The 18,465-nt window shown below is 39.4% G+C and overlaps 2 protein-coding genes across 5 annotated transcripts in view; one reads left to right on the forward strand and one right to left on the reverse strand.

Moving 5' to 3' along the window:
- The window catches only part of PLPPR5 (phospholipid phosphatase related 5), a 131,728-nt gene extending 129,106 nt beyond the window's left edge, over window positions 1-2,622 (reverse strand). For all 4 annotated transcript variants that reach the window (XM_073234330.1, XM_037024484.2, XM_037024506.2 and 1 more), the window contains exon 1: window positions 2,158-2,622. In XM_073234330.1, coding sequence (XP_073090431.1) covers window positions 2,158-2,394 — 237 coding nt within the window. In that variant the 5' untranslated portion in view covers window positions 2,395-2,622. The remainder of the gene's footprint in view (window positions 1-2,157) is intronic.
- The window catches only part of LOC108400423 (uncharacterized), a 116,969-nt gene that overhangs the window by 71,318 nt on the left and 27,186 nt on the right, over window positions 1-18,465 (forward strand). Inside the window, exons 2-3 of the mRNA XM_073232861.1 lie at window positions 813-868; window positions 2,011-2,880. Coding sequence (XP_073088962.1) covers window positions 813-868; window positions 2,011-2,880 — 926 coding nt within the window. The remainder of the gene's footprint in view (window positions 1-812; window positions 869-2,010; window positions 2,881-18,465) is intronic.

The raw sequence follows: 18,465 nt of genomic DNA on the forward strand, positions 1-18,465 counted from the left end.
TCTGCTCCAAAGACCAGAGGGGAAACAGAGGCCACTGGTGCAGCTAGTCTCTAAAAACCAATGCTTCCTTCTCTACAGACTGATCCCCAAAGAACTAAGAGTCAAAATAAGGAAGTCGAGTTGGATCCTCCCTTTAAAAGTCCCTTAGTTTTCATTCTAGATGCCTGCTCCATCAGCCATCTCATCTTCTCTCAGAAAACAGTGTTTAGAAGAAGTAGAAGCAATGCAGTGTTTGACATCAGTCCCATGGCCAGGCACCACCAGCCCCACCATTTTTGTATTCAGGTGTTTCCAATTTGTTTGCAGATCTTCAGTGTCCTCAAATATTAACTAGAGAGAATATCTCCGGAAAGGGCTGCTCTGAGGAAAATATGTAGCCATGACTGTTCAGTGCCCAGCACAAAGTGGGTACTCACTAATGACTAACTAATTCCTTTCCCCCTCCTAAGTTCCCCTTAAGTGGAGAAAAAAATCAAAATCTCTGGGCCAATGTGTTCTTGTCTCTAACTAGCACCTGCCACCATGGATGGAAGCTTAGGATGGGAAGAGTGCTACCTCATTTAAATAAGACACAGAATGGTAATTCCCAAGGGATGCATTCCAGACATCATTGGCATTCCAAACATTATTAAATATGGTTGCAACCAAATCAGTGACCTGAAAGTGACAGGATTTTTTTTCTTTTAAAAAATCCTTGAAAAATCTCTGAGCTATTTAATCTCCTAGAAAACATGGGCCTGAACACTCAACTTCCCCACAAAGCAGAGAGGGCCCCAAGAAAAGCCTTTTTTGTTGTTGTTGTTCTCTTTCAGCTTTTCAAAAGGAGGAGCGGGAACACAAACACGAAGCTGGATTTGGTGTTTCCGATGTATTTTAACAAATCACAATATTAAAAGGAGAAAACAAAACATTTTCTGGTGCAAGATCTAACACTTTTCAAACCTGTATTCTGGAGCTGTGGTTGAAGTCAACTATCACAGTACCTGTGATAAAGTTACTTTGAAGTTACTGAGGAGTTATGTGGTTTGTTAGTGGAATTCCATTACATGTGTTAGGAATTCTCCATTTTGTAAATTATTAAATAATTTATCCTAAACGCAAAGAAAATATGAATATCCAAATCTAATAGGTACAACCAGCGTTCACAACATTCATTACTGAAATTTACACATTCAACCACTGGAAAAGAACTTCCCTTTCCCTCTCTTTCATTTTCTAATTTCCAATTTGTTATCTGTTGAGAGACAGAAGCAGTACCACAGGGAGAGAATCTCCAATACTTTGACAATATTAAAGGAACTGTAATGTTTCCTGAAGAAACACCATTAATTCCCCTACCAATAACTTCACACCATATTCACCTATGTAAATTATGTGACTAGTATCCTAGTAATCATGTATGTGTATGTGTGTGAGTATGTGTGCTTGTATCTGTGTAAACACACACCCAATGCATAAATCCAAAAGGCATTCCCAGTGAGGCTCCGAGAGGAAGGTGTTTAAGCTGCCCAGGGAGCAGAGCAGCCTTTAAATAAACCTTGTAATTTAGGCACAGCTCCTGCTTTTCAGCCAGCACGGATGCTGCTGCAGTCTCTTCATTTAAGAGTTCTTATAACTCTCTTTAAAATATTTGTTCCCTGGTCGGCTTAGTCCCCCTGACACTTTCATCTGAGAGGCAGGAGGTGTAAAACAGGAATAAGCGCCCGATTTGGGAAGCAGGAGTCCCTTACACGCCCAGCAACTGACCCCATCTCCCTTCCGCCGGCCCGGGGCTGCTCCCCTTCCAGGCGCAGTCTGAGAGAAGGCGGCCAGCGGAGCGAGGCCACGCGGTGGATGAAGTAAAAATCCATCCCAGTGGCTCACCTCATCACCAGCCCCTATCTCTATCCATCATCACTTCCTACAGCCCCCTTCCCTCCGGGTCACCAGCACTGCAGCCACCGCAGGGGGTGCGGGGGTGGCATGTAGGAGACATGCGGGCTTCCTCTGCACCCACCCTGAAGCCCCCAGAAGAATGTTCTCTGGGAAAGGGCTGCCCACAACTTGGAGGAACTTAGATGGCAAAGGCTACCGCGCCCCGACCCTCGACGGGGCCTCAGCCCCGAAGGCGAGGGCAAGAGAAGCGAGTCGGAGGCGAGCGCGAGCCCCAGGGCTTACCACGAGCACGGGGACCCCGGCGGCCAGCGAGTAGAGGAGCACGGGGGGCACGGCGCTGCTGTCCTCCGGGCCCGGGTAGGGCTTGCGGTAGGAGCTGTCGTGGCAGAAGAAGCCCTGCACATTCACGGTGAACGTGTCCGTGTACTCGAAGTAGTAAGCCAGCATCACCGTCCCTGCCATGATCACCATCTGGAAATAGAGCATGCTGCTGGTGAGCGCCGCGGGCAGCAGGGGCATGCACGCTTCCCGGGCCGGGCCGAGCCGCGCCGAGCGGGCGGCGGACGCGCCGGGCCCCCTCCCGGGGCCTCGCAGGCAGCCACCGGGGGCGCGGCGGCGGGGGCGGCGGGAGGACGAGGCGCGGGAGGAGCGATGGAGCCGCCGGAGGAAGACGCGGAGGCAGGTCCAGGTTTCCAGGCGCCGGCAGGCTGCGGCGGAGGCGGCTATCCCCGGACGAGCCCCCGCTCCCCTCGCCGCCCCCCGCCTGCTGCAAGCGCCGCCCGACCCAGCGCGGGGTCGCGCGGGAGGGCGGGGAGTCCCCGGCGGCGGGTCGCGGCCGCAGCGCGCGGGCAGGAGGCAGCTGGCGATGCGGCAGCGCGGGGTCAAGCCCCCGGCCCGCCCGGAGGTGGCGGCGGCGGTGGCGAACTGGGCGGCAACAGCTGGGACGGCTGCACCTGTACCCCTTGGAGGGCGGACGCAGTGGAGCTGGAGAAGCTCCTCGCAGGGGTAAAAACCAAAAAAAAAAAAAGGGAGGGGGCGGGGAGGCAGTGGAGAAGGAGCTTCTAGAAACTCCCTTCTGAGGCAACAGCTGGGCGGTTTAAGAAACCCTCACAATGCCTGAGAGAATGGTGCGGAGCCCCCTTTTTTTTTTTGCGCTTGGGGCGCAGACCCTTCCAGAGGGCAAAGTGCAGGATGCGGCGCGGCGACTTTTAGTCCGCGCTCCCTAGGCTGCCTTGACCTCGCGCAGGACACACGCCAGGCGGTAGTTTCTTGTTGCAATTAAAAAAATAATCTCAGGATTTTAGATTCGGAGTTTCTTTGCCTCCCCTCCGGCTTCCTAGGGCTTTGCATGTAAAAACAGAAAAATCACAGTTGAGTAGCTCCCGAAGCATCATCTCTTGTACAATGGCCCCGTCCCCGTTCATGTGTTCTCCTGTCGTTCGTCTTTTCAGTCTCCCGTTGTTAACTGCTTAAGAGACGAGGCTTTGCAGATTCCTGGGCCCACTGTGGCCAGCCACCAGGGAAGGGAAAGGGGCTGTTTGCCTCAGCTTCCCATTCCCTGAGTTCCTGGGAACTGCCGGGATTCCCTAGGGGTCAAGGGGAGAGGAAGACCAACGTGGGCTCACACCATGCCTACAGAGCACACCCATACACGGGCATACACGAAACTGCATATATGTAAAGAGCCCCTATGGCGTGCCATGGGGGTCCCCAGTGTGCAAGCTGAGGCAGCGGACTGGAAGGGGGTCCTTGTGGAGCCCAACACTGCTCTCCCCCTCCACTCCAGAGAGCAGGTAAGGGAGTATATATAAAAGGCAAGGGAATGGAAATACTCCTACAGCCTTGCCCTTCTCATTAAAACGTGGATTACCTTAGCAGTTTCTAGAATGTACATTCATTTTAATGGGTTGCAGTTTGATGATTTTTAGATGTGGGCCTTTAGAATCAGGGAAACAGCATTGGCAAAAAAGACTGATTAAATTTGGCAAATGATTAGTAATTTGGGGATGGGATCGTAACGGCACTGTGAATTGCTTTAATGTGGAATACCTTACCCTCCACATTATTACAAACATCATTTGATAACTAATTGCTTAATTCTTACCACATAGAAGACACTGAACAAATATATAATGAGCAATGTTGGGGCAGTGGGAGTAAATTGTGCCTAAATGGATTAGAGTGGTTTACCATACTGTCAAAGTGTAACTATTACAAAGATACATAGTTTAATGCTCCATTCAGAAAGTCATTGGGAGACTATAAGGGTGTTTGGACTGCTCCTCTGGTTCTAAATAGGAAGCTCCCAAACCTTACTACTTTTGATGAATGGTAGTCATTTTTAAGGGTAATTTTGAATTAAGGAGATTCTACTGTAGGTATCTTATCCAAGCTAATAAAAATGTGCATTATATATTTTTGAAAGTAAAGCATTGTGATGCATCGTTAATATGTATTGAGTGCCTGGTACTTTCTGTGTAGGAAAGCATTGAGTCCTTGTCTGTCCTGTTCACAGATTTACCCCAGTGCGATCAATATATCACACATGGTAGGTATTCAATAAATATCAATTAAATAAATTAATAAATTTACTCCGAGAATAATGGGGAAGTGTTTTCACATATAAAACTTACATCAAGGGTTTAGGAATGACAATCTTTATGTCTCCAAATAAGTATAGCTCACATTCTTCCATGGCACACTGACACTGAAGGCTTAAGTTCAGTGTAAGAGTAGCAACTCTGGTACTGCTTCAGTTCAAATCTCACGTCTGCCACTTACAAGCTGTAGAAACCTGGACAAGTTGTTTGACCTCTTTGTGCCATAGTTTCAGCACCAAGAAAATCAGGATAATCCACCTACTTTACAAGGTTGATGAGAATTAATGGTGTTTAATTTATTATATCTAGCACATAATAAACACCTACATCATGTTTAAATTCTATAAAAAATTAACTCTAGACCTCTCTATATATAGACTAGCTTTAATTCCAGTCACTCCTGCATCAGTCAGCAGTCACTTCCTTCACATTTTATTGCTTACTAAATGGTTCAGGGTGTATCCACATTTCTATGGGTGTATACATTTTGCTATAGATTTATTTACATTCTGTTTTCTCTTTTCTGAGAAAAATACTATCCATCTCAGGAATAAGATATTACTTTCCTACAGAATTCTCAGTATCCCATCGTTTTTCCATATTAGGTGGTCAGAGAGCACTGTTGATTGATTCACGGTTGCCTAGCAATCCAATGCTGAAATTCACAGTTAATCCTGACTCTTAACTCATATTGTAGAGATACCAACATTATTCGGCTCCATGAATATTTGAACAGATTGGTTATTCATAGAAATGGTTTAAGGTAGATGAAAGAGCATGAGCTATATGCCCTTGGGCTGGTTGCTTTACTTTCCTGAGTCTGAGCTTCTTTGGGGACAAAACAAACCAATTTTTTCTACCTCTGGGCTCACTTTGACAATTACATGAGAATATGTCAAATGCCTGGCCTAAAGAAGGTACTTACTGTGATTCTTCACTTTCTTAAAAATCATTTATGCTAATTCTTTTCCAAAATACACTTTTTCGACTTCAAAGATTCTTTGGGAATCCTACCTCAATTCTTAATTTAACTTTCCATTTCTAGAAGAACAACAGCCCTACTCCTATTTAATCCTTTGGAATCCTTACCTAAACTCTTAATTTAATTGAATTCTGAGACACATCATTGGGCTTTCCAATGTATCACAACAATCTTTTTTAACACAACATTGTCCTTTTCTTCAAACTCTTTCCATCTCAACTCCTATACCAAGGTGGATAATATGGATGAAAAATGTGGCATTTTTAACTTTTATTTTCCAACTTCCAGTGTTTCATTTTATATATGTATGTGCATGATTTACAAACCACTCCTATCCCACTATGTTTCTCCACCAATAAAATGTGAACCACAATAAATACTGAGACAAATCTTGGAGAATAATTAATCAGTTCTAATACGTCCCATCTCCCCACCCCAATACTCATGTTCTAGTAAGAACTAGTAAGGTACTAGACAACATAAGAGGATATGGTTCTTATCTTTAAGGTTTATAAATATTCTTCCAAAGTGCAAAAAGTCAGGGTGGAGGGAACCTTCATGGTGGTGCAATGGAAAGACCAACTAAATAGTCCTGGGGAAACCAATCACTGAATATTTGTAGATAGCTAGATGAGTGAGTGAATGTGGTCTTTTTCTTTAGCCATGAAAACCTAAGGTACCTGCTAGAAGTGAACAGAAGATACCTGGCTCCTCAAGATTATTACAAAATGGGTTCTATACAACAAATCTGTGACTATGAAGAAAGCCAGCTTGAGATTTTCTGATAAGACTCAAGAATTTTGCCCTCATTAGTTTATAGACAGAATGTTTTTGTCGAAGATGAGAGATAAACCCAGGTATTTTCCAAAAATGCTCTCATTCCCTTTGCAAAACAGTGAAAAAGAACATTACTTTCAGTGCATGGTTGAGACGGTGAGGTCTGAAGGATTCAGAAGTCTTTTCGTAAGACAAATTAGGTAAGCCTCTCCAATAGAGTCCTCTTGTAACAGCAGCAACACAGATCTGTACTCATAATGCTACATCTGAGCTAGAGATGTTTAAGGAGAATCACAGGTGTGAAAAGTTAGATGACTTTGTGCTAATGAGAAACTTTAAATATTAACATATAGATTGGTGGAACAGCTCATGGGAATGAATTTGAAAAGATAAATTTTGAATAGGTCAGGTAACTGCTTTTAGAGTAAGTTAAGGGAATCTGGCAATTCATTTGAATAATTGTTGAACTACAGGCAATATCTTAACAGATCTTTATTGAACAGATCTAGAGAATAAATACAACTAGTTTACTAACTCCTCGACAATTGCAGAGAACACCCATGAAGTCTGAATAAAAAATAAGATGTAGGACTGGTTACCTCAAGAAATGTGCTCAAACACATACATATAAATTCAAAAATACAATATCCTCAAAGGAAAACTAAAGAGAGCGAGGGATTTTTGAGATTACACCTTTGATCTCTTACTATTGTCATCACAGTGCACTGCAACCTCACAGCATGATCTTCAGTGCTTGACTGAGGAGGCAGCTGCTAGAGGAAGAAAAACAGCTCCTGTAATCATTTGTAGGTCTGTCTATGAGGTTCCAGCTGTAATGGGATGTTTATCTCAAAGGCCAGATGCTTCTGACTTGGACAAATGATACTTATCTTCAGAGAGAACCATTAAGATATCTTTAAAGTGCCTTACTTTGCGACTGTTTTATAGTTTATTCTATTCATCTACATTTTTTTGTATTTTAAGTTTTCACTTTCAAAATGTCAAAAAAACACATATTTTATGAGGTAACATTAAACTGAAGGCATAGGTAGGAAATTGATGTAAAACAGCCAAAATTTATAAAAATAGGAAGCTAAAAAAATTCAATGTATCATTTGAATGCTCCTGTATTAAAATAAAGATTTTAAATTATTAAATTAGCAAAATTGCAATAGCCATAGCAATTAGCCCCCCCGACTCTCAGTTTACTCATCTGTAAAATTGGGTGAATGAATCTTTACAAAGACATTGATAGGCTCATATTTATGAAATACTTCATAAATATTAAACCAGCAGGTAAATCTGCATTAGAAAACATTATAATTATGAGGAGAGAATGCCTAATCTAAGTGGATCCTGAATTTTCTCCCCAGCACTGAGGTCTATCTTACAAAAACTCAGATTAATTGCTACCCAGTCTGTTTCCACAACTGTGAATATTCATTATTTAATCATTAAAAAATCACATTGTTTGGCTAATTACAAATCCACTGGTACATCACATCAAGAGAAGCTTCAAAATATTCAATTTCTCTGAGAATAACTTTAAACAACTATTAAGGATAAGGACATAGGGGTGTGTCAGTGAAGTGATGGTTAAGCCCAAGGACTAGGGACTCAATAGAATTGAGTTCATATCTTTGCTCAGTAGATTCATAATTATGGGACCTTGACAGGACATTTTACATTCTCAGTTCCTATAATATCCTAAGATGAGGATGTTGCCTACTTCACCAGCATGTAGTCCAGAAACTAGTCTACTCATGACAATAAATGATCATTAGGGTAATTGTTACTCCTCCTGTATAATAATCCACCACTGCTGGATTAGCAAAATTTTCATTGATCCATTTGGATATGTGCCCACATAAAATACTGCTGAATTGTCTGTGTACTTCATGTTACTTGAAGACACCTGAAAGTCGTTATGTATGCTATGATAAATGAGGACCATCCTAAACAAAATCACAAATCCTGCTAACACTTTGAAAAACAGAGCTTCTTTAGCAATGATATGGAACACGTGGGGCAAACTATGCTGCTGACAGCTGCAGGTCCTTTGTCAAAGATACAGAATGTGAATGCTAATCAGCATTTGGTTGTCCTTCAGTGTCCTAGGTAATGAATGAAACAAAAATACAGCTTTCCTCATGGTTCCTTATATTCATATATGGACCATACTCATTGATTAGTTTAGAATCAGATGATTTTCAGAATACTATTTTAATGAGGACACCAAGCCTTCTGGCTTGATGAATTTCTGCCCTGAATATCATCATACTTGAATGAATTATTAAATTAATTGCTGAATTGGAAGATAGCAAAAATTAAGTATTTATACATTGTACCACTTTGAATGAGAGTTGGGGGAACTAATTGGAAAAGAAATGTGCATTTATCTTGTTGACTCTTCAGATTATCACTCTTTGTTATTAGGTCAGGTATTGATTAATCATTTCATTATATCAATTATATCTTCTTATAATCACAGCTTTGGTGTATAATAACGTCTCCAATTTAATGTCATGGAAAAGAGCAAAATGTGATTCTTTTCCATTCAATGATGACTTGCTTTGCTATTTTCAGCTAATATAGATCTCCAATAAAAATAGAACATGAATGGTAAAATCTTAATTAACAAAAGTCTCATAAAATAGGACATCTTGGGGAACTACTGCTTTTATTAATAGAAACCCTATGTGTTTTTTGCCAGAATTCTTTTCTTATTCCAGTTTTATCAAGAAATAACTGATATCCATCAACATGTAAGTTTAAAGCATACAACATGGTGGCTTGATTCACAAATATTGTGAAAAGATTCCACAATAGGGATGGCTAATATCCATCTTCTCACGCAGGTACAATGAAAATTAAAAAAAAAAAACACTCAATTTGTGGTTAGAACTCTTAGGATTTAATCTCTTAGCAATTTCCTATATGTCATACAGCAATGTTAGCTGTAGTCATGTGTACATTGCATCCCTAGTACTTATTTATATTTATAAATGGAAGTTTGTAACTTTTGACCACTTTCCTCCAGTTCCCCCTCCTGTCCTCCCTCCATTTCTGTGAAGTCTGATCGCTTTTTCTGAGACAGGTTTTATTCACTTACTTGTATTCCACATATAAGAGAGATCATACATTATTTGTCTTTGATTAATTATTTACTTAGCATAATGCCTTCAAGGTCCATCCACATTGTTAAAAATGATAGGACTTCCTCATTTTTTATGGCTGAATAGTATCAATTACATATATACACCACAACTTCTTTATCCTTTCATTCATCAATGGACACTTTATTTGTTTCCATGTCTTGGCTGTTATAAATAATGCTACTATGAACCTGGGGATTTAGATATCTTTTCTACTTCTCTAGTTTCTTTTGAATATATTCCCAGAAGTAGAATTGTTGGATCAAATAATAGTTCCATTTTTAAGTTTTTGAGGATCTTCCACACTGTGGAAATACAATCCCACTAATAGTACATAAAGACATCCTTTTCTCCCCATCCACACGAGCTTTTGTTATCTCTTGCTTTTTGATCATGGCCCTTCTAACAGGTGTGAGGTGATGTCTCATTGTAGTTTAAATTTGCATTTCCTTAATGACTAATGATATTGAGTATCTTTTCATGTACCTGTATGTCTTCCTTGGAGAAATGTCTGTTCAGGTTGCTTGTCCATTTTTGAGTTGCGTTGGGTTTTTCTACTGAGTTCTGTATATACTTTGGATATTAAGCCCTTATCAGATAAATGGTTTGCAAGTATTTTTTCCCATTCCATGGGTTGTCTTTCCATTTTGTTTGTTTCTTTTGCTGTGAAGAATCTTTTTAGTTTGATGTAATCCCATTTGTTTATTTTAAATTTTATTGGTGTCATATCCAAAAATATCATAATGAAGACTCACATCAAGGAGCTTTATTCCTGTATTTTCTTCTAAGAGTTTCATAGTTTCAGGTCTTACATTTAAGTCTTTAATCCATTTTGAGTTAATTTTACGTGTGTAAGATATGGGTCCAGTTTCATTCTTTTACATGTGAATTTCCAATTATCCCAGCACAATTTATTGAAGAGACTGTCTTTTCTCCATTGAATATTCTTGGCTCCCTGGTCAAATACTATTTGGACATATACACTTGGGTTTATTTTGGGTTCTTGATTCTGTTCTATTGGTCTATTTGCCTGTTTTTATGCCAGTACCATACTCTTTTGGTGACTATTGCTTTATAGTGTAGCTTAAAACTGGGAAGTGTGATGCCTCCTGCTTTGTTCTTTTTTCTCAGGATTTATTTGGCTATTTGGGATCATTTGTGCTTCTGTATAAATTTTAGGGTCATTTTTTTTTCTACTTCTGTAAAAAATGACATTGGAATCTTGATAAGCATTGCATTAAATCTATAGATGGCTTTCTGTAGAATTGGCATTGTAACAATATTAATCTTCCAATCCATGAACATAAGACACCTTTCTATTTATTTGTGTCTCCTTTGATTTCTTTCAATGTCTTTTTCCGCATAGAGATCTTTCACCTCCTTAGTTGAATTTATTCCAAAGTATTTTATTGTTTTGATCCAATTATAAATTGGATCAATTTCTTTATTTCTTTTTCAGAAATTTTATTCTTAGTGTACAGAAAAAGTACTGATTTTGCTAAGTTAATTTCATATCCTGCAACTTCACTGAATTCATTGATTAACAGTTTTATGATTGAATCTCTAGGATTTTCTATATATAAAATCATGTCATAAGCAAATAGAGACAATTTTACTTCTGCCTTTCTAATTCTGATGTCTGTTAGTTCTTTTTATTGTGTAATTGTTCTAGGTAGGACTTTCAGTACTTTGTTAAATAAGAGTGGTGACAATAAGCACTCTTGTTTTATTCCTTATCTTACGGGAAAAAATTTCATCCTTTCATCATTAAATATGATGTTAGCTAGAAATGGACTTGTCATATATGGCCTTTATTATGTTGATAATATTCTTTCTATGCCTAATTTATTGAGTTTTTATCATGAATGGATATTGAATTTTGTCAAATGATTTTTCTGCATCTGCTGAGATGATTCTTTTCTTTAATTTTATTAGTATGGTATATCACATTGGTTGATTTGTGTATATTGAACCATCCTTGAATCCTAGGGATAAATCCCTCTTGATCATGGTGAATGATTCTTTTGATGTGCTGCTGAATTTAGTTTGCTAGTATTATATTGAGAATTGTTGCATCTATAGTCACCAGGGATATTTACCTTTAGTTTTCTTTTCTAATAGAAAAAAAATATTTATTTTATTTATTTTTACTCTAATTTTTATTATTTCCTTTCTTCTGCTAACTTTGGGACCAGTTTGTTCTTTTTCTAGTTCCTTAAGGTGTAGAGTTAGGTTGTTCATTTGGGATCTCTCTTGTTCCTTGATTTATGGCTATAAACTTCCCTCTTAGAACTGCTTCTGCTACTTTCAACAGTTTCTGGTTTGTTGTGTTGCCATTTTCTTTTGACTCAATAAACTTTCAGTTTCCCCTTTAATTTCTTTTTGATGCATTGGTTGTTCAGGAAAGTATTGTTCGTATCCATGAGTTCATGGATTTTCCAGTTTTCTTCTTGTTATTGATTTTTAGTTTCATGCCATTGTTATCAGAGAAGATACTAGGTATGATTGCAATCTTCTTGAATTTGATGAGTTGTTTTGTGTACTGACATATGGTCTAACTAAGAAAAGTTCCATGCTTGTTTGAAAATAATGTGTATTCTGCTGTTGTTTGACAGAATATTTTGTATATATCTATTAGGTACATTTGGTCTATAGTGCTGTTCAAATCTGCTGTTTCTTTGCTGAGTTTCTTTCTGAGTAATCTATATATTTTTCAGAATGGAGTATTAAAACCACGGTTATTATTGTATTATTGATTATTTGTCTTTTTAGCCCTGTTAGGTTTTGCTTTATATATGTAGAGCTCCAGCATTGGTTGCATAAATATTCACAATTACTATGTCTTGATTAATTGATCCCTTTAATATTATATAATAACTCTCTTTCTCTCTTTTTTACCATTTTTAGATTAAAGTCTACTTTGTCAGGTATAAGTATAGCTACTCCTTTCTAAAAAAAATTCTTTTGGTTACCATTTGCTTGAAGTGTCTTTTTTCTGCCCATTCACTGTCAGTCTAGATGTGTCTTTAAGGCAAAAGTGAGTCTCTTGTAGGCATATTTTTGGATCTTGGTTGTTTTTTTTTAATCCATTCAGCTATTCTGTGTCTTTTAATTTGATAACTTAATCCACTTACATTTAAGTAATTATTGATAGGTAAGGAGTTACTATTGCTATTTTGTTGATTGTTTTTCTGGTTGTTTTATAGACCCATTGTTCCTTGTTTCTTATCTTGCTGCCTTTTTTGTGTGCATTTTGATGTCTTTCGTATCAGTACAGTTTGATTTTTTTGATATTTTTTTTTTGTGTGTGTGTGTGTGTGTGTATTACTACAAGATTTTCCTCTGTAGTTAGCATGAGGCTTACATAAAATATCTTAAACTTAAAACATCCTATTTTAAACAACTTAACGTCAGTTGAATTTGTAAATTTTACACTTATTTTTCTCCTCCCTCTAACACTTTAGGTTATTGCTGTTAGAATTTACATAGTATTGTGTGACTAATGACAGATTATTATAATTATTGTTAGTTTTACTATGTTTTTTAACTTTTAAACTAGAGTTGTAAGTGAATTTTGAGACACTATTAATGTTTTGCAAAATCTAAGCATGACTATATATTTACCATTGCCAGTGAGATTTATATGATCTTTATATGTTTTTATGATATAAATTAGCATTTGTTTACTTCTAATCAAAGAAATCCCTTCGGCTTTTCTTATAAGTCAGGTCTGGTGGTAAGAAATCCCTCAGCTTTTGTTTACTCAGGAAACCTCTTCTTTCTTTCTGAAGGACAGCTTCACTGGGTATCAAATTCTATTGACAGTTTTTTCTTTCAATATTTTCAATTGCATCCCATTCTCTCCTGGCCTATAAAGTATCTATTGAAAAATCTGCCTATTGTTTTATGAAGGCTTCTTTATATGTAATTTCTCTTTTTTCTCTTGCTGCTTTGAAAGTTCTCTCTTTATTGTTGACATTAGACAATTTAAATATAATGTGTGTTGATGGAGCCCTATTCAGGTTGTATCTATTTGTGATCCTTTGGGCTTCATGGATATGAATGTCCATTTCTTTCCTCATGTTTGGTAAGTTTTTAGCCATTATTACTTCAAATGCAATTTCTGTCCCTTTTTCTATCTCTTTTCCTCCTGGAATTCCCTCAGTGTGAATATATTATTTCTTTTCATTGTGTCTGATAATTCCTGTAGCTTCATTCTTTTTCTTTTTTCTTTTTTCTTTCTTTTTTTTTTCTGCTGCTCTAGGTAATTTCTAATGTCCTATCCTCCAGGTCATTGATTTACTTTTTATGCATAGCCAAATATAGTTTTTAAACTCTTGTTGAATTCTTCTGTTCTGCTATTGTATTTTTTCAATTCTAGGATTTTTCTTTGTTTTTATGATATTGCTATTTCCTTATCAAATTTCTCATTTTGTTCATTCATTGTTTTCTTTATTTTGTTTAGATGTCTGTGTTTTCTTACAGTTCACTAGCTTCCTTAAAGGATTACTCTGAATTCTTTGAATTAAATTCATAGATTTCCATAGCTTTACTAGTTTCCTTTGGTAGTGTCATGTCTTTCATGATTCTTGATCCCTTATGTTGGTAATACATTTGAGTAATCAGGCCCTTCATCTAGACTTTACAGATTTGTTTTGGCCAAGACAGCTCTTCACCAGTCAACTCAACTTGGGTTTCTGTGTGTGTCTGCCGATAATGTCCTGGGGAAGGTGGGGCAGTCTATTTTGGGGCAAGCCAACTGTTTGAGCTCTGAGGATGTGGATGAATATATATGCCACTGGCTAAGTATAGTAGAATAGACTGATTATTTGGTTTCCTACCCAAGAGATGCTGTAAGATAGGGTCTGTGTTTATCTGGATTTTCTGGTCCAAGCTTTCTAATGTTTAGGACTGGGTACTATATTCAGTATTGGATGGGACTATGAATTAGTTTTCCTGAAGTAGGATGTGACCCAGGGCTTTTATAGCTCATTGTTTGAAGATCTGAATCAGGATACCATTTTCACTGAATTCCCTGGTCAGGTAAGACCACCGGTTTTTCCTGTGGAATGAGGAACCCATCATCTGTCTTCTCTGTTCAAGAGCCACTGTACAAATGGCTATTGAATGAGCTGTGCAGTTTCCCATGTGGTCTGCTCTGTTTGGGCAGACTGAAGGCTGTATTCAGTGATGAGTTTGGCTATGGATTACATGTCCTGCCCAGACACAGCTCTAAAACTTGTAATGCTCTTTGTTGTCTTAATTCAAAATGACCTACACCCTAAGTTCTCTGATCAAACAGGGCCACTGGCTTTAATCTGCAAATGATTAGCTATCCCTACCTGCCTATCAGCGTGAGTGCTGCTGAGTTGCACAACTTCCAGGAGTTGTCACCAGCCCTTGTGTTCAGATGTCCAGAAGACACTCTCCACACCACAAGTTGGGCTGTGATTCAGCTCCTTGCCTGGATGTGTGCAAACCAGTCTCTAGGGTTGGCAAACCTCCTTGTTTGGGTGCCTGAATGAGGCAGTTCTGCACCCTACTGAATTCCCTGATTTAGATACACTCTCAAGTTGGTTTTGCAGATGAACAAAACCACTGGTTTGGATTACTACTTGGGCACTGCCAGTATGAATTTGGTCTACCAAGGTCTGTGTACTGGTGTTGCAAACCCCTCCCTCCTTTTCTGTCATAGTCAGAGTTCTAATCATTAAGTCCTGCAGATTCCTCTGCAATCCCTGTGCTGTGAGCCTAGAGGAGGGAGCCCTTCCTAAATGTTGTGCAGTGTTGGTTGTCTCCCCATGTTCTCTTTTCCCACTGGAGGAGCCAGAGATCTCTCCACTCACAGGTGACCTCTCTGCATGGAGGTATAGCCTCATTTCTTACCCTTCTAATGCAGGCTGTTGTGCAGAGGCTGCTTCAGGCCCATGCCCGTGTTCTAGGAGTCTATGAATAATGTCTTATTCTTGAATAGTTGTTAGTTGTTCTTCTTGTGAGGGGGAGCAAAGTCAGCAATGACCTATGTCACCATCTTGGTGATGTCTCTGTCATGCACTTAAATTAATAAACAAAGGGTGCTGAACATACTACATTTTTCTTTGATGATCTGGCATAGGGGTCTTTATTTTGAAGTTCAGTTCTTATTGTTATTACTATAGTGGTACAAGATGTAGGAGTTTAATTTATGTACATACTTATCGTAGGATAAACTCTGGATATTTTATGAAAAAAGATGCCTAAATGTTTGTTTCCTTGAAATAGCAATAATGTTTATTGAGTGACTACTCTATGCTAGAAATAAAGAGAGGTGTTTTATTCATATATCTCTGATCCCTATAACTAGCCCCAGTTTAGTGAAGAGATGTGATAGAATCAGTCTTGGTTTGCCTGTCTTCCAAAAAGAAATGTGCAGAATACTACCAATAAAACTATTCACCAGGGGTGGAGCCAAGATGGTGGCTTGAGTAGGACAGAGGGAATCTCCTCCCAAAAACATATATATTTTTGAAAATATGACAAATACAACTATCTTTAAAAGGGAGACCAGAAGGTATAAGACAACAACCAGACTACATCCACACCTGTGAGAACCCAGCGCCTCGTGAAGGGGGTAAGATACAAGCACTGGCCCGGCGGGACCCAAGCGCCCCTCACCCCAGCTCCCAGTGGGAGGAGAGGAGTCGGAGCAGGGAAGGAGAGGGAGCCCAGGACTGCTAAATATCTAGCCCTAGCCATCCGCACCTGGAGTGCAGACACACAGTGCAAAGAGTGTGGGAAACTAGTGAAACGGAACAGTAAAACCTGCGAGTGGGTCCTCGCAGCTGGCTCCCCTGGGACAAAGAAAAGCGAGTGCTTTTGGAAAGTCTTAAAGGGATACAGACCCCACGGCTGGATGGCAGCATCCTGGGACACATAGCCCAGCAGCTGGGAATCCCAGGGAACTTCGGGCGCCCTAACTCCCTGGGCAGCAGTGCAGCTCTGAGACCCCTAACGGTGATAAACAGCACCCCACCCGTTCCCCCTCCAGTGTGGCCCCGCCATAGCAGAACAGCTGCCTGAGGCTGGCCACGCCCACAGAAAGGGACCTTCTTCCATAGCAGCCAGGCAAGAAACAGAGACTCCGTCTATGCACAACTGCCCAAGAAAAGCTGATAGGGGTCACCACTGTCCCAGTAAAGAAAGGCAAAGAGCAATATGAAAGGGTCTTGGTTCTCCCAGCTGAACAGATGAGCCAACAGCATACCACGGCATCTATCAACATGAAAAGGCAGAAAAATCTGATCCAGACCAGACTAACCCAGACATTATCCACATCCTCCCTTGAGAAGGAATCTGGGGAGATAGATTTAACCAATATTCCTGAAAAACAATTCAAAACAAAAGTCATAACCATGCTGATGGACTTGCAGAGAAATATGCAAGAACTAAGGAGGAAGAATACAGAAATAAAACAAGCTCTGGAAGGACTTTAAAGAAGAATGGATGAGATGCAAGAGACCATTAATGGACTAGAAATCAGAGAACAGGAATGCAGAGAAGCTGACGCAGAGAAAGATAAAAGGATCTCCAGGAATGAAAGAATTTTAAGAGAAATGAGTGACCAAGAGAAATGAATGACCAATCGAAATGGACCAATATCCGCATTATAGGGGTACCAGAAGAAGAAGAGAGAGAAAAAGGGATAGAAAGTGTCTTTGAAGAAATAATTGCTGAAAACTTCCCCAAACTAGGGGAGGAAATGGCCTCTCAGAAAACAGAGGTCCACAGAAGTCCCATGACAAGGGATCCAAGGAGGGCAACACCAAGACACATAATAATTAAAATGGCAAAGATCAAAGACAAAGACAAAGTATTAAAGGCAGCCAGAGAGAAAAAAAAGGTTACCTACAAAGGAAAACCCATCAGGCTATCATCAGACTTCTTAACAGAAACCCTACAGGCCAGAAGAGAATGCCATGATATACTTAATGCAATGAAACAGAAGGGCCTCGAACCAAGACTACTGTATCCAGCACCAATATCATTTAAATATGAAGGAGGGATTAAACAATTCCCAGACAAGCAAAAGTTGAGGGAATTTGCCTCCCACAAACCACCTCTTCAGGGCATCTTACAGGGACTGCTCTAGATGAGAGCACTCCTAAAAAGAGCACAGAACAAAACACCCAACATATGAAGAAGGGAGGAGGAGGAATAAGAAGGGAGAGAAATAAACAATCATCAGAGTGTGCTTATAATAGCTCAATAAGCGAGTTAAGTTAGACAGTAAGATAGTAAAGAAGCTAACCTTGAACCTTTGGTAACCACAGACTTAAAACCTGCAATGGCAATAAGTACATACCTTTCAATAATCACCCTAAATGTAAATGGACTGAATGCACCAATCAAAAGACACAGAGTAATAGAATGGATAAAAAAGCAAGACCCATCCATATGCTGTTTACAAGAGACTCACCTCAAACCCAAAGACATGCACAGACTCAAAGTTCTCAAAGTCAAGGGATGGAAAAAGATATTTCATGCAAACAACAGAGAGAAAAAAGCAGGTGTTGCAGTACTAGTATCAGACAAGATAGACTTCAAAACAAAGAAAAGAGATAAAGGACATTACATAATGATAAAGGGCTCAGTCCAACAAGAGGATATAACCATTCTAAATATATATGCACCCAATACAGGAGCACCAACATATGTGAAACAAATACTAACAGAATTAAAGGAGGAAATAGAATGCAATGCATTCATTTTGGGAGACTTCAACAAACCACTCACTCCAAAGGACAGATTCACCAGACAGAAAATAAGTAAGGACACAGAGGCACTGAACAACACACTAGAACAGATGGACCTAATAGACATCTACAGAACTCTACATCCAAAAGCAACAGGATACACATTCTTCTCAAGTGCACATGGAACATTCTCCAGAATAGACGACATACTAGGCCACAAAAAGAGCCTCAGTAAATTCCAAAAGATTGAAATCCTACCAACCAACTTTTCAGACCACAAAGGCATAAAACTAGAAATAAACTGTACAAAGAAAGCAAAAAGGCTCACAAACACATGGAGGCTT

Source organism: Manis javanica, chromosome 4, assembly GCF_040802235.1.
Source record: "Manis javanica isolate MJ-LG chromosome 4, MJ_LKY, whole genome shotgun sequence".
Lineage (NCBI taxonomy): Eukaryota > Metazoa > Chordata > Mammalia > Pholidota > Manidae > Manis > Manis javanica.